The sequence below is a fragment of the Monodon monoceros genome, unplaced genomic scaffold (assembly GCF_005190385.1).
Source record: "Monodon monoceros isolate NGI ecotype Baffin Bay Population unplaced genomic scaffold, NGI_Narwhal_1 Contig174_ctg1, whole genome shotgun sequence".
NCBI lineage: Eukaryota > Metazoa > Chordata > Mammalia > Artiodactyla > Monodontidae > Monodon > Monodon monoceros.
Genome location: NW_021697627.1, coordinates 1,531,608 through 1,551,513, shown reverse-complemented (window position 1 = coordinate 1,551,513; position 19,906 = coordinate 1,531,608). Strand labels below are relative to the sequence as shown.

General features: G+C 38.2%; 1 protein-coding gene across 1 annotated transcript; it reads right to left on the bottom strand.

Moving 5' to 3' along the window:
• Window positions 1-45: 45 nt before the first annotated feature.
• LOC114891607 (solute carrier family 10 member 6-like) lies at window positions 46-17,564 on the bottom strand. The gene is made up of 5 exons (XM_029215840.1): window positions 17,157-17,564; window positions 7,579-7,697; window positions 5,924-6,012; window positions 1,501-1,669; window positions 46-149 (listed from the first exon to the last, which is right to left on the bottom strand). Exons 1-5 carry the CDS (start codon window positions 17,531-17,533, stop codon window positions 46-48), a joined length of 858 nt encoding a protein of 285 aa, XP_029071673.1. The 5' UTR covers window positions 17,534-17,564.
• Window positions 17,565-19,906: the final 2,342 nt, after the last annotated feature.

Below are 19,906 nucleotides of genomic sequence, written 5' to 3'. Positions count from 1 at the left end.
CGCATGTTACGCCTGCGCATTAGCGAGGAAAAAAAATCTGAAAAATCACCAGTGTGGCTGAACACTGAAACTGCAGCCCGAACGCTCCTCCGTTACTTTACCAGTGTAAACCACAGCAACGTGCATGCGTTTGCGAAAACGCAGTTTCTCTAGACCGTCACCGAATTATCTGTGACAGGCCAGGCTTTATGGGAAAAGAACCCGTTGCAGGAGTTTTACAAACCTGGAACCATGATAGAATATAAATTATTTACGTTCATGTATAGTACTTCACTCACGACCCACTTTCCATGCGCACGTTTATTATTCCTTTTTTGCAAACTGCAGATTGGATTCTTAATAGCAAAAAAAAAAAAGCAAAAAACAAAAGTACCGTGAAAACACTCTGACTACAACTTGTCCCGCTTATTTCTACGTTATTCTTTCAGTGGATGGAATAACTATGCTCAATTTTGCGGTTTCGAACACTTCACTGTTTTCTCAAAACAAATTCTATTTGTTCGTGAGGTTTTATGTTAAAACAAGCTGTTAACACTTTGCTGTCCATAACATTATTTAGTTTTTTACGTGTTTGTTAATGAGTGAAATTTCCCATAATTGGTGTTCTCCACTTAGCTTGAAGTCAATTTTACATTTGTAAAATTTATTTCATGGTATCTTCTTAGCGCTATATTTTTTTAACATTTTGCAAAATTTAGGAAGTATCCATTCCTTTTAAAAAATGCTTTAAAAAATCAACTGTTAGGCCCTGTTTTAAAGGGAACTGGAAATAAATCTTTGATTCAAAGTTTGTTAGTTTGACTTGAATATTGTTTTATTTAATTCTATTCTTACCATTTATGTTTTTCCAGAACTTTATCCACTTGATCTGTGTTATCAACATTATTTTATTATGCTAGATTAAACATTATTTATATTTAAATGTTTTTATGTTTATTTTGTTTCTATCGTGTGGGACTTTTACTTTTTTTTGTTTCATAAAATCAGATTTGCCATAGTTTACCCAGTATTATTAATCTTTCAAATGATTAGGTCTTTCAAATGGTTAGATCTACTCCTACTCCACAATTTTTTAATACATATATTTATTGTGTATTGAATTTGTTAATTTAAAGAGTGTTTGCACTGCCAAACCATGCCTGAGAATTCAAACAAAGAAATGGTACAATGGACAGCCTTATCCACCCATCATACAGCATGTTAAAACTTCATTCATGTGCATTTTGACAATATCACAATCTTCTTTAAAAAGTTACAACAAGGGTTGGAATTTTTAAATCTCCTGCAGGTCTTCAGATTTCTAGGATATTATGCCATTAAATACCATATTCATATCAGTTCATTCCTCAATAACATAAACCCCAACAAAATTTTGCTGGAAAAAAAGGCATACTTTTCAGGGGAAATATGTGGCTAAGGTCCAAGACATTATTAAGAGTTTTGGTTGCCAAATGAAGTCTTCATATTAACCAAGAATGCTTTGTTTCTCAATCATCCAACCTCTCCTTGGCTGGCTCAAACAGTCACCCAAGTATATCAGAACGTAGGCATCCTCCCTGTCACCTCGAATAATGCCAACATTATTGCCCAGATGTTTTTTGCAGGTCCTGTCAGGTGATTCTGTAACCCTCCTAGGAGTAGTATTGACACTTTTATCAAGACTGAACTCCTAGAGGAAAACATTCCCACATCAGGATAGTTTTGCTTACCCATTTGCTTCACTCTTGCCAGTAGCAAGTCTGCAACTCCAACATTTGACAAACAGATTTATTATGGACACACCCAGACTCTGAATCAAGTGGTCACATGACACTTTGAAATATTTCTACTGAACCAAAGATACAGAACTAGGAAACTACCAGACTATCTCATTAGATGGAAAGACTTTTCGGTAATCCTGGGTAGCCTTTACATCAAAGGCTGTTTGGTTCCACTCTAGAGATTGGCAAACTCACGAGGCATTTCATAATTCCAATGCATATTTCATGTTACTTAACCAAGCAATATGCTTTGCCAAAAACTATTCCAAGTCAAAGAAAAAAAAAAGCCTTAACATGGAACACAGAAAAGCACTACCAAATTAAAAAATTGCTAAAAGAAATAAGATTATTTCCTCCCCCACCCCTTTTCCCACTTGGTGGACTCAAGTTTGGTTGAATTTAATTTGTGGTTACCTCAGGAGACAACTCAAAGTTTAAATTATGAATCACAGCCCTACACAGATTATCTGAACACATCAGTTCTTTTGAGAGTAGCATGGTCCAGGAAGTCTAATAAAGCCACCGCCCACTACAGAGTATTCCTTAGGGATGGAGCACAGGACAGGGTAATTAAGGTCACTTAAATTTACATATTTTATAGCAGATCAGAGCCAAGATGTCTGACTTTCTGCAGGATTTCTGATAGGAATCCAGTAGAGCTAGTTTCAAATTTCACTTCGACACAATAGCTGTAAACTTCTTATCTAGAAGTTGTGATCCACAATGAGTGCAGCAAATCTGAGGTAGTCAACCCTTATGAAGGCTCAGTATCTGAATATAAAAAGATTTTGAAATGATCACAGGCTGCAGTTTTTTATTTTTTTGTATATGCAGAGTAATTATGAAAGAACTCTGCTGAATATAGTTTCACACATTTATAAAACAAAGAAAATCTCCCTAAATCCATGAAGAGCAGTTTTGACACTTTAAAATAGTTTTTTATATAACAGCTTTATTGAGATAAACATAAAATTCTCCATTTTTAAAGTACACAACCTAGTGGTTTTAGTATATTTAGAGTTGTGCAACTCTCACAGAGTTGTGTCAAATATCAGAACTTTTTTTTTTGGATGGGCTTACAGATAATTTTTTTTCTTCAGAATTTTCTAATTTAAAAAAATTTCTACAGTGAACATATGTTGTATTTATAATAAGAAAAAATGCTTGAAATAAATTGAGAGGCATGAAACAAAATATAGTGAAACTTCTTTTCCTAGAAGAGTACAGGTGCCTGAACCTCATCCAAAGTATTAATTACTATATTAAAATTACTATTATTATAATATATTATTATTTCTCCATTGACTGTTCTTGGCACATTTGATGACAATCAATTGTCCATAAATATATTTTGCTCTATTTCCAGAGTCTCAATTCTTTTTTTTTTTTCTTTGCAGTACGCGGGCCTCTCACTGTTGTGACCTCTCCCGTTGCAGAGCACAGGCCTCCGGCGCAAGCCCAGCGGCCATGGCTCACAGGCCCAGCCTCTCTGCGGCATGTGGGATCTTTGCAGACTGGGGCACGAACCCGTGTCCCCTGCATCAACAGGCGGACTCTCAACAACTGCGCCACCAGGGAAGCCCCCAGAATCTCAATTCTTTTCCATCAATCTATACATATATCTTCATGTCAATATCACACTGAGGTCCAAAATGGTCAAGTGACTTTCACAAATCTAAGTCTTCTTATTTTATGATCAGAATATATTCCTTTCAAGGGGAGGATTTTGCCAGAAGGATTGGGTAGTGGCGTTTTTCGTGGATAGGACAAATTTGTGAAATCGGTGAAAAATCTGGTAATAAGCATCCAACACCTCTTATGCAACCTCACAGGCCCTGTGCTGGTAAGCTCTTGTCTGAGATCTGCCCTGCCTGACCATCCTCCACTCTCTTCCCACCACCCCTTCAAACACCAACAATTTCTTACTGCTTTGTTCCCTGTTCTTCTCTCCTTCAAATGAAATTTACCCATTCTTCATTAGAAAACCTGAGCTGATATTAATGGAAAATGAGATAGTACTGAATATACTGATATCTTCTCCCAAATGAAGACTGTCTCTTACTTTTGTTAACAGAAACAAACAAACAAAAATCAACCAAAAATTTTCCTAGTGGTCTGAGTTTTAAACCAGAGAGAGAGGAAGCAAGACCCAGAATATTTGGGAGAAAATCAGGATGTTGGCAAGCTCCCATTCACATCATGTAAACAGCAAACTATGCACCCAGTTCAGCATCAACCTTGATTTGAAGTGATTCAGGGTATGGAAGAAGATGGTCATGGGGAACCAAAACAAAATAAAAACAACCCAATGTACCATAGATGTGTTCTGGGATCATTTTTACTGCTCAAATATAGGGAAAGACGGCCTCTGCCTAACAGGAAGATGCTGGAACACACAAAGGCCTCTGATTGTAAAAATCCTCCTTTAACTTTCTACCAAGAAAGGGATATCAAAGTTTAAAATTTACCAAAAGCAACTGATTCAGAAAATAAATCAGATCTAAAATTAAAAGAGGACTAGGAATAGAAAATGAAGACATCCCAAAATAATGATAAAAGTGTCCTAGTTTTAACTAAGGTGCTCTAGACTGTTTATACATATTACTAAATATTTTCTGCCACAGCACCTATGGAATAGCCAAATGGTTTTTAATTTGCCTATGGTTTTCATTTACTCTTTACAGACATACAGAAAATTTATCTGATTTCTCCATTGACAATGATGGCCTAGTAGAGGATATGGAAACACCAAAATCATAATTTTTTTGTTAGATGCCCTTTTTATAAAGTAATGCAAGGTAGAGTACTTGAAAAGTAAGAGGTTCCCATGATCATACTCTCTCTTGTTTTGTAAACAAAATTATAACCACACGCTGACACAGTGGAAATTTTCTCCTACTGAAATAACAGTAAAGTCACCATGAGCAATCCGAATCCACAGCATCTAAGCCTTCCTCCAGCTGCCTGTGCTCAACTGATTTGTCTGCTTGTCAACCCTTCTTCCCATTCTCCATCTCACTGGAGGAATAGCGAGAGTTTTTCAGTCTTGTGCCAAGCTGGGGAAGCATCACCTATTCGCACAGGCAAATGGAGTGGCATGTTTTGTCAGGTAGAGCCAAACATCAAGAGCTTAAACTGAACCAAACCATAAAGCCCAAACTAAAATAAACTGAGATTTATTTGCTGAACCTCCAGTTAGCTCCAAATGTCTTTCTTTATAAATGTAGAAATAAAAACATTTTTAAAATCTTCATGAAAGCATGTAATCTTCATGAAAGTATGTAATAAAAGTCTGTATCGTCTAAAACAATGCATAACTGGAAAAATGGACAAACCCTATAGGAGATGGACACCATTGTTGGGAATGCCTCCACTCAAGCCACATAATACGTGCAGGCCCAGCGGCCATGGCCCACGGGCGCAGCTGCTCCACGGCATGTGGGACCCTCCCGGACCGGGGCACGAACCTGCGTGCCCTGCATCGGCAGGTGGACCCCCAACCACTGCGCCACCAGGGAAGCCCAAGCCACATAATTTTAAAAGCTATTTAACAAGGACATTGGCTTGTTTCTCTAGCACATAAAAGACAACCCTGTAAAGTTAAGAGGAGGCAGGGTGTTCCACCTCCCATCATTCCGAGGCCAGACTCCTTAGTGCGTTCTGGATGATTTCATTTTGACAGTTATTCGTGTGGTCAGCAGCCCTTGCTCGTGTGTACAAACTCTATCTTTAGAGGCTCCCCTAGGAATGCTTCCGAAAGACATCCCTTCATTCTGCTGTTCCAGGAAATCAGCCACACTCCTAAACGCTGAGTCCCATTTCATACAGACTTGGACAGCCTTCACTTGAGAGCACCGGTGTGAAGCCTTGTGAACAAATTGGTGCTCTCTGGCCACACGCAGGCCTAAGCTTTTCTGTCACTAAAGCATGAGTTCCACGGTTTGCAGGGTGTCATAAGCCTCAGTGTAGGGTCCCGTGGGAGTGGAGCAAGGCTTAGTGTGGAGGAAATATGGTGGTTGGATCCAAAAATGCAGGACATGTAAAGAAAACAGTGCTAGGTGTGGGGTTGTATTTGATTGGCCCATTTGTTCTGGTCATTGCCTACCTCTATTTGTCAAGTCTCTGATTCTGAAATGTGCTAATTGTCCCATGGAGTTGCTTACCTTAAGAATAATTTTGGATTGTTTTGGCCACCTATAATTCCCATAGACACCAAGGGCCACAGGAATGGTCAGGCACACAAGGGTAACTCCTGAAGAGAAGAAAAATCTGTCAGATGGTATCCCCTCTCACCCTGACTGCCCAGTCCTCAACAAGTTATGTCTATTTCAATTAGATAAAAGCTTTAATTAAAGATGCATTTTATTTCTGCATCCACCTCCAAAATAATTTTTTTAAATCTTTATAAGACAATCTTTGAAGGGTATATGATACCACTGAATGCCAACACACACAGTCTATCATTTCTCTCAGAATCCCTCAACAATCACATGGAATTTTAGACACAACTGAAAATGTAAGGATTAGAAAAAAGGAGGACCCTTTTATGTCTGCAAAATTCTCTGGTTGCTATGTATGGGGTTACCACTCTACAACTATAGCTATTATTTCTCTATTTGAAGCCAATGGGTGATTTGCTTCGCAAAGTAAAGAATATCTATTACAAGACAAAGATGGCATTTGCTACAGAAACCAAAGCAAGTTCTCATATTTCCAAGCGTAGCCAGGTAACCCAAAGGCAGGTAGAGAAATACATCTTTTAATTAACATAAGAGAATAAGGACAGGCTCAACAGAGCAGAAGTCTACTTGCCAATAGGATCCATACACTGACATTTTCCAGTGCCACTTTCCAAACCTGCTCACTTGCAATACTAGCTCCAAAGTCATATGAGGTGTTCATATTTGGGGCTTTAATTGTTTACAAGTGACTTTTAGAGTATATTATTAAAACAGAATATGGTAATAACTTAGTGATAAGAAAAAGTTGCACATAAAATCATGATTTCTAAATTAAGATTTCACTCAAACTTTACAAACTAATGGGCTTCAGCTGTTATCAGGACATGGCTCTATTCATGGCTCTGAACTATGGGCCATGGGTTGTAAGCTCTGTAAGTAATTACTTGAGACTCCAGATTGACACTTCGGAGTTTACGAATCATAGTTTCTACCAATTCTCCAAAGACTCTGATCAAGCCAGAATAGACATCATCTCACCAAGTTTTTCTTCCAAGCCTAGTAAGTTCACAGAGCTCTCAGAGTTTAAGGAGATAATGAAAGAGATATGGGTGTGGTTGTGACATGTGGATATGCTTTTAATACTCAATAGGAATCATTATGTTGATCAGTAAAGAAGTCAAGGCTCACAGGTGATGTAAAAGGTGGAGCTGAGGGAACTAAGGTCTCATTAGAGGCACTGTGATTCAGTTAACCTGTGGGTCATGATGAGTCTAATTGCTTTCTAGTGAATTATATAAGGGTTATTTGTTTTTTTAATAAGTAAGTTTTCTGGCTTTGTTTTCAAAAGTGGATACTTGTAGGGGTTCACTGCTTGGACTTCACAGTCAGATTCACGAGTCAGAATTCTAGTCTGCACTTACCAGCTGCACGACCTTGGTCGAATTACTTCACCTCCCTAATTCTGAAAATGCAGGATATGGAACTGGTAATAGAATCTATATTGTAGGGTTATATGGAAAATTAAATTAGATAATATATTAAAACCCCTGTATAAATGAGACACATAGTAAACAACAGCTATTATTATTACCATCTCCATTACTATTACTATTTCATGTCACAAGTCCAATACAGACCTATGCTTTGATATGAAATGGTGAGATTCTGCTCAAGATTCCAGTACAAGGGGTAGAGATAAAGGAGGAGTGGCATCATTCTCAGGGCAGCCACTGTGGAACAGGTTGTCATACTGATGCTGAAAGTAAAATTAAAGTAGATGCTTAAGATGGAGAGTTTGAAATGAAGAATTTAGTCCTTACAAAAACAATTTCTGGGGTACAACTTCTTAGAGATTATGTAGGGCAAGCTACTTGAAACTCCCTCCTGTTTTATTATTCAACAAATGATGACTGTATTTGTGGCCTAGAAAAAAGTTTCTTGCAGTTCTTGCCATCTATCAATTAACTAATATTTTATGAGCATTTACTCGTCCTAAACATTCTGCTAGTCACTATAAGATTCATATTTTTCCTTATACGGTTCTCCTTTATTGATATATAATTCATAGACGATAAAATTCATTCATTTTAAAGTATCTTTTAGTATATGTGACTGTACTATTCTATTTCCAGAATCTTTTCATCACCCCAAAAAGAAGCTCCGCCCCATTAGCAGTCCCTCCCCATAACCTTCTTCCCCCAGTCCCAGACAACCAGGAATTGATTTTCTTCCTTATAGGATTTTGTCCCTATCTGATAAAACCAGCAACAAAATCAATCAGTAAAATTAAGGGATATAAGGTAAATGGAAATGAGATATTCTTCAGGCCAACAAAATACTTTATCTTTAAATCACTGAGAAAATTACACAATCTGTTTAAGCACATACAAACTGTTTATAGACACGATTAATGCTGCTCTACAGATGAGGCGAGGCACGGGGAACATCATACAACACAACCCAGTGGTAAAGCAAGAGTTTGTTCCCTTCAACACTAGGCTTCAAGAGTCTGGGATTGTTTTAATATTCATTGTTTAAGTTCTCACAACAGACTGCCTTGCACATAGTATATGCCCAACCTGTGTTTATGGTGCAAATGGCCGAGAGACTGAGGCTCACTACCTCCCAGCCCACCAAGGAGGGGAAGGAGACCCTTCGTAGGACTAAGGTCTCTTCCAGAGACAGCAAATGTCCTCCAGCACTTGATCAGGCCTGCAAGTCATCCATCATTCTTCCTCATAATATGAATCACCAATGTTTCCATCTAATTATCCTGGCTATAAAATAATCTGTCTGTGATAACTTTGACATTTTCTATCAGAACAATGTTTATACTCCCAGCAAAGCAGTAACCATTATACTTCAATGATATTGAAAATACTCCTTCTGTACTCTCAGTCATTGCTGGTGAAAATGCAAAATGGCACAAGTCCTGGAGGGAGTTTTGCAATATCTAGCAAAATTACATATGTGTTAATTCTTTGGCCCAACGATCGCCCATCTGGGAATCTAGCCCAAAGATGCACTGTCAAATATTTAACTGATTGGTGACCCCTTCAGAAAACCAGACTTAGGTAATTCACAAGTATTTGTATATATCTCTCTTCCTCCTTGTTTTCATTTGAACAATCCTGTTTCATAGCTGCTTGTTCAGGGAATAGAGGTTTATTCTTTGTTGCTTTCTTTTTAAAAAATCAAACGATACAACTTACTCTGCAGCTTTGCTGCTTTTGTTTTATTATCCACTTAATATCATAGGCATTTTTCGGGACAAAAGATATAACAAATTTATATTTTTTAAGGAACTGCAAGTACAATATAAATATGCCGTAATTTCTTTAATCACTCCATTAATGATAAAAAACTTGAGTTTTCTTCCATTATAAACAATGTTATAATAAACATTCTTATACATATTTCACTTTAAATAATTCTTTTCTTTCTGTAGAATAGATTCTCCAAAGTGGAATCACTGTGTCAAAAGTCTATGTTTTTATTTTAATAGATACTACTGATTACTTTCAAGAAAAGCTTGTTGCATTTCACAATCTTGCCTACACAGGAGGCCATCAATCCCTTTTAACTCTCATGAGAACACTGAAAACTGCATCTCACTCTTCTTTTGTTATACACCTGACTCTCTACAAGGTTGTGCTTTCTGTCAAGTTTATTAACCTCTTGGATACCCCCTCTCAACAGCCTTGCTTGTCTGATTATTTTCTCAACTTGTAGGAGCTGTTTTAAAATTAGGGTACATATAATCAAATGTAATACAAATATTTTTGCCAAGCTTATTTTATATTTTTATTATGCTTATGACTTTTGTCATGGTAAATAACTCTGAGATAGTCAAATCTGTCCATCTGTCAATTTTTTTTTCCTGGCTTCTGAGTTCCTTGTCTTGTTAAACATTCCCCTCTCTCCTGAGGTTATTCAAATATTTCCACCACTTTTTACTTTTTCATAGGTTTATATTTTACATTTATATCTTTAACCTATCTAAAATCTATATTTTATATTGTGTAAGGTATGAAACTGATCTATTGTCTTCTATATTGTGAGGCAAGTGTGTTAAATTTTCCAGATAAACACTTTTCCACTAAACTGAAGTTCCAGCTTCATTATACATTAAATATATGTTCAAGTATGTTCAAAATGTCATTTTTTCCTAAGCAAATACCAGACTTTTAATTACGGTGTTTTCATAGTGTATTTTGGTATACGATAGAGCAGACACTTCCACGTAAGTCTTTCTTTTCAAGCTTTACTGAGCAGTTCTTGCAAATATTTTACTCCATATGAGATTTAAAATTATGTTATCTTATCTCAATGCTTACTTTGAGCAAAGTCTTCCTCCTAACTAGAGAGCAGGTGAAGGAAGAAAAGCGGCTTGCCACAGCTCTCAAACCTCTGTATCCAGGAAGAGTGTGTTTGGAATGCTTCTCCAAGTTCCTAGTCTATGATAGTGCTACATTCCTGGCTCTTCATATCACCACATCCTGAAAGGAATTCCATATTATGTCACTTTGAGCTTGAACTTCTGTTGAACTAGCAGAGCATTTTCCTCCTGTATGGCTTTGGATCAAACACCAGAAAGGTAAGATTCATGACTGTGAGAAGCAAAGTGTAAGATTATATCAGACTGATTCTATATCCTTGATTACACAGGTTACTACTTCCATCCTTTATACAACTTCATACCCATAACGTTCACAGTAATGGTCAAGGAAGGCAACAGATGACCCTGGTGCTCTGCTGACAGTTATAAATACCAACAAAGCTGGAAAAGCAAACAGTGAATGTGCCGGAGTACATTGGATAGTCACACCTTTTGTTTTAATGCCATGAAATCCCAATGTAGCATAAACAGAGGATGTGGTCAACTGAGTCTCTTGGCTGTTCACATATTGGAAAATTGTTGGCAAAATCTAACTTCAATATAACAAGATTCCACTTGCACTTAGAAGAATGGCATAACTATCTGCAAACTACTACAGAGAATAATGAGACAGATTCAGCAAGTGTGCAAAAACATAGAAATCCTGAATCTCCTTTAAAACATGAAAATTATACATATATGCATTATATTAAAATGTAGTATTGATGAGTATACCATTTTGCAATTGGGATTTAAATTATACACATGTTGTTTTAGTTTGAAACCAATAAACTCAGGAACTCTGACACTCAAAATTACAAAAGTACACACTTGCTTCCCCACTGAAAAAAATCTTTAAAATTACCTAGCTAGTCAGATGGACACGGAATATGCTATAAGATCAGATCAACAGACTTGGTCCTACAGAAGAATTAAAGGCCAGGTTTTCCACCCTCAAATATAAATGTTACTGCTATCTGCTCCATCTCAAGAACAGTAACCAGCATTTATTGAGTACCACCTGCTAAGTATCAGACCTCATTACATACATTTTCTCTTTTCATCTAAAAGACAACCCTATGGGTGAGTATTATTTTCATTTTTATAGACAAGATGCATAGCATTATAGAAACACACTAAGTCACATGGATTCAATCTAAGTTCTGTCTCACAAGATGATCTTCAGTTCTCCACCAGGCCCTGTCAGACAGACCTGAAGAATCTGAAGTCCTATTTTCAGGGTTTCTGCTGAGGATCAGGAGCTCTTTTAAAGTTCAAAAGTCAAAATTGGCCATTGAATCCTTCAGGCTCTACCACTACCAGTGGTCTTTCTCTGCTGTAGAGGACACAAATATGTCCTCAGGGATGAATAGACCTCACATATCAAAAGTTATGAAACTAGAGTTCCCTGGTGGCCTAGTGTTAGGATTCCAGGCTTTCAATGTTGGGGCCAGAGTTTAATCCCTGGTTGGGGAACTGAGATCCTGCAAGCCACACAGTATGGCCAGAAAAAAAAAAAAAAGTTATCAGACTAAAGACAGTGCAAGCTATCCTGAGTTGTGCCAATAAACTGATCGCATTTCAAAAGAAGCTTTCGTAACACACAGGCAATCAGAAACTTTCCTTCAGTCATTCACTCTCATCTATCAAGCACCTGCCACCACCAGACTAGCACTAAGCATGCAGAGGAACAAGCCCTGGAGGAGCTCAGAGATCTAGTGAGGCTGAAAGTAGCCCAACTACTGCAGTGTCCTCCGATAGATGACAAGAAAGCATTGCATATTTAGTGCTATAGGACAGAGGAGAGGCATCTCTGTTGAATAGTTTCAGAAGAAACACTAAAAACTGGGGTGGGAGGGGGGATGCTTAGACTTTATAATTTGCTTTTCTTTTCCTATTGTTACAAAATACTTAAAAGAGCCTCAGATCCATTTCTGGTTTATACCCAAAAGAATTGATAGCAATGACTCCAACTGACATTTGCACACCCATGTTCATGGCAGTATTACTTACAGTAGCCAAAATGTAGAAACAACCCAAGTGTCCATCAATGGATGAATGGATAAACAAAATGTCTTATATACATACAATGGATTATTATTCAGCCTTAAAAAGAAAGGAAATTCTGACACAATCTACAATATAGGTGCACTTTGAAGACATTATGCTAAGTGAAATAAGCCAGACAAAAAAGGACAAGTGTTTTATGATTTCACTAATATGAGATAACTAAAGCAGTCAAATTCATAGAAACAGAAAGTAGAATAGCAGTTGCCAGGGCCTGAAGAGAAGGAGAAATTATTGTTTAATGGATACAGAGTTTCAATTTGGAAAGATGAAAAAGTTCTAGAGATGGATGATTGTACATCAATATGAACGTATTTAATGCCACTGAACTGTACCTTTAAAAATGTTAAAATGGTAAATGCTATGTTATGTATATTTAACCACAATATAAAAAAGGACCTCATATGACACAAATGAACTTATCTACGAAACAGAAACGGACTCACAGACATAGAGAACAGACTTGTGATTGCCAAGGGGCAAGTGGGCAGGGGAGGATGGATTGGGAGTTTGGGATTAGTAGATGCAAACTATTATATGTAGAATGGATAAACAATAAGGTCCTACTGTATGGCATAGGGAACTATATTCAATATCCTCTAATAAACCATAAGGGAAAAGAAAAGAAAAAGAAAAAGGGACCTCAGAATGTCTAACCCAATGATTTTACAAATGAGGACAAAGGTCCAGAAAGGTAAATTGCTCAAAGGCACATGGCTCCTTGAGCAGAGACTAAAACACAGACCCCTGATACAGTGCTCTTTTGCCTGACCCATATAATAATAACTCATAGAGAATTTTGTACCAGTAAGACTGTAAGCACTTTATATATATTAACTAATTCAATCCTTACAACAACCCATTTATGTTTCTCCCTATTTTAGTAGTGAGGAAACTAAAGCATAGAGAATTTATATAACCTACTGAGATGACCCAGTTAGTAAGTGATAGGTCTACTTTCTGGTGCACTTAACTATGACACTGTACTGCCAGATCTCAGTTTTCATGTCCTACTGTCCAAGGCAAGAATTCTGTCCATCCTTAGTACAGTAGATTGCAAAAAATGTCCCCAGTTCCTTTACCCCCACTTTTCCGTGCCCTCTGCATTATGACTTTGCAGTTCATCCCATTGAGAGGCAGAATCTACTTCTCCAGTCCTTGTAACTGGGCTGGCCTTGCAATCTGCATTAGCCACTGGAATGTAGTGGAAGTTATGATGAAATGCCTTCAAGCTCAGGCCTCAAGAGACCTTATAAGCTTTCCAGACACTGTCATTTGGTTAGGTCTAGGCTAGCCTGCCAGAGAATGAAAGAACACATGGAGGAGAGCCCGGTTGTCCCAGCTGAGGCCATCTGAGATCAGTCTACATTTAGCCAGTCCTGGACATGTAAGAGAGCCCTGCCAAGATGAGCAGAGCTCAGTCCATAGGCAGGATAATTTTAAGGCTCTTCATACATGTGGGCCAACTGCTTTCCAGAACAGTTATATTGAAGGATGATTGGAGGAGACAGATCAGGCCAGTTGTCATTGCAGGCTGTGAGGACAATGAGCAAAAGAAAGTTGGAAAAGTGCTGGGTATGTTTAAAAACAGTTAATAGGGACTTCCCTGGTGGTCCAGTGGGTAAGACTCTGCACTCCCAATGCAGGGAGCCTGGGTTCAATCCTTAGTCAGGGAACTAGATCCCACACACATGCCGTAACAAACATCCCACGTGCCACAACTAAGACCCAGCGCAGCCAAAATAAATAAATAAATAAAACTAAAATCTATTAAAAAAAAAAAAGAACAGTTAATAGCTCATTTGACTAAAGACCAGTTGTGCTTAAGGGCTTAATGGTAAATAAACTTGCAGGAGTTTGTTAGACCCAGCTTAGGTTCTACCCAATTTAGCAGGTGTTGAGAAGCCTTTACACGTGTAATAACGTTCCTTTTCACCTCACAACCCCATACAGGAAGTACTATGATTTGCACTTACAGAAAAGAGGTCCCAAGTCAGGATATAAAGACAGGCAGCCTGACCCCGGAGCCTGCCTTATCCACTTACTACAAAACCATGAAGCAGAGACTGAAGGTAGATGAGAACATTGTGAAGATACTTCAATTGACCAAGAAAGAAATTGTGGTGTCTGACCTGAGGTGATGGCAGTGGACAGATAGGAAGCAATAGCTATGGGTGACATCAAGAGGGTGGGCTACATACTAGCCAGAGAACTAACTAAAGAAAATGAAGCATGAAGGGAATCACGGGGTGGGGGTGCAGGACTGCTAAGATGATGAGCCCAGGTGACTGGGAGGATGACTGGTATCAGCATCAGATACTCAGAATGCAGAAACTGGTTCACGCATGTTCATTCTGAAACACCTTGGTTGGTGTGAATGCATGGAGAACTGCAAATAGATTGAATGAAGCACGGAGTTAAGGCATGAGAAACACACTTAGATTTAGTGCTCATCTCAAGAGCGCTAAATCTAAATTTCCCCATTTGTAAAATGAAGACGTTTTACTAAATGCTCTTGGATTTTTTCTGGTATGAAAAATAGAATTTTTATCAATGACTGTCTATTGAATTTTGCTTAAAAGTTTGCTTTGTTGGTAATTAAGTCAGAAAAACATAATGAACTTGGATATTGTTTCACTCAATAGTACTGAATTTCCTATTTGCAATTTTTACTGAGAATTAAGATATATTACTCTTGTATCTATAAGCTTTTGAAAATCTAATATTTAGTCCCCATTTTAAAATTTCATTTCTTAGAATTTAAATTTTATGCTTGTTTTTGTTTGTGAGACTCAAAATCAAAATTTTAAGAAAAATGGGAAAGTAGCTAATATATACTACATACCTACTCTGTGCCTGGCATCCTGCATATATCTTTCCCCCTTAAAATACATCCTTGTGAGGAACAGGTAATTTTAACCCTGTTTTACTAATAAGGCGTATAGGTTAAATAATTTGACCAAAGTTAAAAGCTAATTAAGGGAAGTAAAATGAGCTTTATCTTTTATAGACTTCCTATTAATTGGTGTTTTTATTATAATTTTGGCTAATAAGAGATGAAGGTAATAAATGTTCTCTTTTCTAGAACAGAAGTGTTTGAGAACACTGTTTAAAGATTTATGTTCCTACTCAGAAGATCTAGTTGTGTTAATAAATGGCATTGAAGAAAGTAGCTAAATTGCTGACTGATGAGAAACAGATGTGCCTTTAAATCTGAGTTCTGCCATACTCATTTGTAGGATTTGGCAACATACTTAACCGATCTGAGGCACAATTTTCTCAGCTGTAAAATTCAGAATAATAAAAGGTCATTTACAAGGTTATTTTGAGAGCCAAGAAAGGAGAGAAAGAAAATACATGAAAGCATAAACCTCCTGACTATCAGGATACTTAATAAATGTCTTTCCTTCTTCTTTCCCAAAACTTTCAGGCCCTGGAATTTATCACTGTTATATGGACTTTGTGTAAAGAATATTTGTTATTTCCTAATTATTATGTTAATGGTCAACTTTACTGAATTTGAATTAGCAGTGCACATTAAGGAGGTTTTTTAAATTAGCAATGCAAGTGATTCATTTCAAATCTTTGATAAGTGGGTAACTAAAAACATATGCCATATGAAAATTAATTATTGGCCTGCTTGGCATGAACTCATTAAAATTAATAGGTGAAATAAGTTCCATATGCTGAACATGCAGCACATGCAGGAAACTAGAAACCCATATCTGCAGCTGACTCAGTAACATCAACTCCCAGCACAGTCAGCACCTCTGATTCATTCATTCATTGTAGAATAAATCTCAACCAAATGACATACACATCAAACAAAGATTTAAATTTGTAAGTAGTTCTTTCCCTGGGCAAAATGTGAAAGAGGTCTTTTGGAAGTAAGCGAAGATTCTAGAAAGACCACTGTCATTTTCTCCAATTGTGACTCCTCTATTCTTTATTCAAATGCCCTTTTTTCCCCATCAAAACAAGTACTGCAAAATACATGTGATTAATTCAATCTCATTAAAATGTAAATGAATGATAAAGCTTAATGTTTCCCAGGCGTATTTATCCACACCATAATTGTAAATAAGGTCACTGGCTTAAATGAAAGGAGTGAGATTCTAGTAATGAATGTTAAACATCTGCAAAGCAACAAGAAAGAACAGTTTTAGTCATAAGTCTTTATGTTGCTCTCCAAGTCAACTCAATAGGCCACTTAAAACAGGATGCATCTATCGCATACCACTAAAGCTCCCTTATCCAGTTCCCCAAAATACTGATCTCATAAAGTAGGTGTTCAGGCATCACTTGCTGATTTGAGCCATGAGGCCCTCATTCTGGTTATGCTGCTGCCACCACCACTACTACAATAGCTACCAACAAGTATCCTTAGCTTCCTGGGCTTCTGCCCTGGGAGACCGTGCAACCAGGACTGTTGCTAAAGTCATCAGTGTGAATGAGAATGAGTTCATGCCTGGGAAGGGCCACTGGGTGAGGAAGGAGACCTGCCTTCATTGTTGCATATTAACCAAACCCCTCTATTCAGAAAAGCAGTTGCCAGTAAAACAGAGGACAATCACAGCAAAGTAAATTCTAAGCTCAGAAAAGGAAAGTCCTTCTAGGACTGAACAAGTCTCTGTAACATGTTTCTCACTGGAATCTCTACCTAGATTGGCAAAGTTTTTAACGTGAAGGTGTCAGTCCCCCCATTCCCACCCCCACCCCCGACAGAGTGCTATCAGGGGAAGACAGCTGAGCTTCCCTAGTGTAACTTACCTGAGATCCATATCTCCATCAACCCAGTAGGTGAAAATGTTCGAGATGGTTGCCCCTGGGCAGCACCCCACGATGAGGATAACCATAGCTTGGACTGGCTTAAGAGAGAAGCTGATGACCAGGAGATAGGCAGCAAGAGGCATGAGCCCAAATTGGCAGAGCAGTCGCACAGCAATTCCCCAGGGTCCCCTGATGTGTGACCAGAGCCTCCGGATCTCCACAGAGCATCCCAAGGAGAACATGAGCAGGCCGATCATCACAGCTGACACCACTGTGAAAACAAGTTCCAGGTTCCCATAGGTCTCCAGTCCCACTGGCAACTTCTCCTCCGAACTATTGGCAAGGCAGGCTGAGCTGCTGGAAAAATTTGCTCTCATCTCCTTATCTCCTTAAGGCAGCATTACAAATGAACAACTGCTGCGATGCTGGGCAGGTCTATCCAGCCACATTTTGTAACAATTCCACCAGGTCACACATGGAGGATCATTCCAATAGTTGTTGGCCAGTCAAGTGATTCACCCTAATCTGATCAATTTATTCATGAGTGGCATTATAAAAGTAATTACCATGGGCATGAAACATATAATAAACTGTGATAAGTAAGGCTTTCCACTTCTGTTCTTACTCACCAGTGAATATTCAAGTGAAATGAGATGACAAGCAAACATTGTCAAGTGGAACAACTGGTATGTCATCAGCAATCACATTGTGTTCCAGGAAAGAGGTTGGATGGCAAGGCATAATTTCTCCAAACTCAGTGGAGATTTGCAAAAGCCAGGATGCAATGTTTTTCAGAGAGCAAGGCTAACTCTGGAAAAAACAAAGGCAGCTAAGCCAAAACCACGCCTCAGAGCATTAGCAAAACTTTTCTGCTGAAGACATTAAAACAAAAGGCCAGTTAAGGAAATGTCAGCAGGGACTAAGGATAATTTCAAGAGAGCTTTGGAATTAGTCTCACTTTTTCTTCTTTCTATTTCTATTAGAATTTGTGTCTAAAGCCAATAATTAAACACCTGTAAGACTAATATGGTATTAAGCACCTGATTTGTCTCATGAAACATGTGGTGACTCACTACTGAACCCAAAATAATTCAAGGGAACTGTCACTTTCTTTTGAAGAATAGAGTCAGCTTTGAGATGCCACACCCCTGGGTCTTGTAGTGAGGTCTGGGAATTCAGCTATAAATGTAGTAAAGAGCTTGTCTGGAAAGCTGAAGACAGAGTGTGAGGTTAGCCTCTGACTGCAATGACCCGGGGCCCCTCTGTGTGCCTTAACCACACAGACACAGGTTTTGTTGGCAAAACCAGACAAGGAAAATATGGTTCCACTAAACTGAAGCTTCAAAACACCAGATGCCACACTCTTTCTCACAGAAAGCTATGTGTTCCCACCTAAATGATGCAGATGGGTGGTCAAGATGAGGGGGAATTGAGAAAGGAGAGAACTAACATTTTTTGAGCACCTAATAAATAACAGAGGCATGCTAGGTACTTTACACATATGTGGCTCTGTGGGGTGAAGCAGAACTTTTTTTTAACCTTATTTAGTAAGAAGGTATCAGATTATTTCTGTCTGGATATTGTCAAAAAGTCCCTTGGTTAAAAAAAATAAGTCCCTTGGTAGTCCTTCCTTGTTCCCAAATCACCTGAAAGACCCTTCTTAATAATACAAATTTAAGTTTAGTAAGCCATTCCTGATAAAGTGATATGAACTTTGGTGATTTGCTTGGTACTCAGCTCTGATAGCTGGGAGGAGTGGGCTAAATCTGCAAAGTGGACTTAAGGAGTCTCCAAAGGTGAAGTTGTTCTTGGCCTTGCCTTTTGAAATTCAGCGTTATCAGAATTTCTCAAATGAATTAGGATGATTCCAACTGAGGTCCACTGGTAGGAAAATATATTAAAATCTAATTACACATCAAGAAAATAAGTGATGTCTGGACTGGTGACAAGTTCCTCTGGATCCAGTTGTCTTGACACAGATGTCACAGGGTGATACAGGACACAATAACTGAGTAGATGAATGTAACCAGTAGACAAGTAACCTTGAGAGGCCAAGCTTGGGCACCACCAAGTTGTGTGCGAGGACCTGGACCAGAAGGGGCATGCCAGCAGTGGGTGAGCACTCAATGGCCTCAGTAGAACCAATTTATTCAAAAGGTCTCAACAAAACAATAGCATTTGAGACCAGGACCTACCAGTGGACTGGTCACGCTTTTCTGAGTTTCTCTCCATTTGGGGTTGACAAGAGGCTCCTTTGGAAGAGTAAGCACCTAGAGTTCTTAGTAAATTTGTAAAGGAGATTTTAAATAGGGGACCCCAAACTGATTTACATGTAGAGATTCTAGTGATTAATTAGAAAAATTTAAAATCCAAACTTACAACCCACGCTAGCAAGGTGGATTGTGAGATACCATTTAATCTTCATATCCAAACTAAGAGGTAAGTATTATCATTCCCCACTTCACATATAAGGAAACAAAGGCCTAGTAAGGCTTTTGTGATTTGTCCAAGGTTATTAGGCAAGTTACTTGTAACCCTGGGGTATTAAATCCCAGTCTAATTCTCAGTTTACATTTCCCTGAACCACACTGAAGTGGAAACAACGAAAGTAGTTGGTAGCATGATCATGCAGAAAATCCTGGCAACCCTTAGAAATAGCTCAGGGATAAAACACTGCTATTTGGCATAAAGATGAAGAAACCAAATAATCCCTAATCTCTAAATTTATCTCATATGCTCACAAGCTTAAA

Excerpts from the sequence above, each read along its gene's own strand:
- LOC114891607 (XM_029215840.1), bottom strand. The coding sequence starts at position 17,533 with ATGAGAGCAAATTTTTCCAGCAGCTCAGCCTGCCTTGCCAATAGTTCG. Across the intron at positions 7,698-17,156 it reads GATGGAGATATGGATCTCAG|CATCAGTATGACAACCTGTT; the intron begins GTAAGTTACACT and ends TTTTACTTTCAG. Across the intron at positions 150-1,500 it reads TTTGAGCCAGCCAAGGAGAG|AGAAACTGCGTTTTCGCAAA; the intron begins GTTGGATGATTG and ends GTGACGGTCTAG.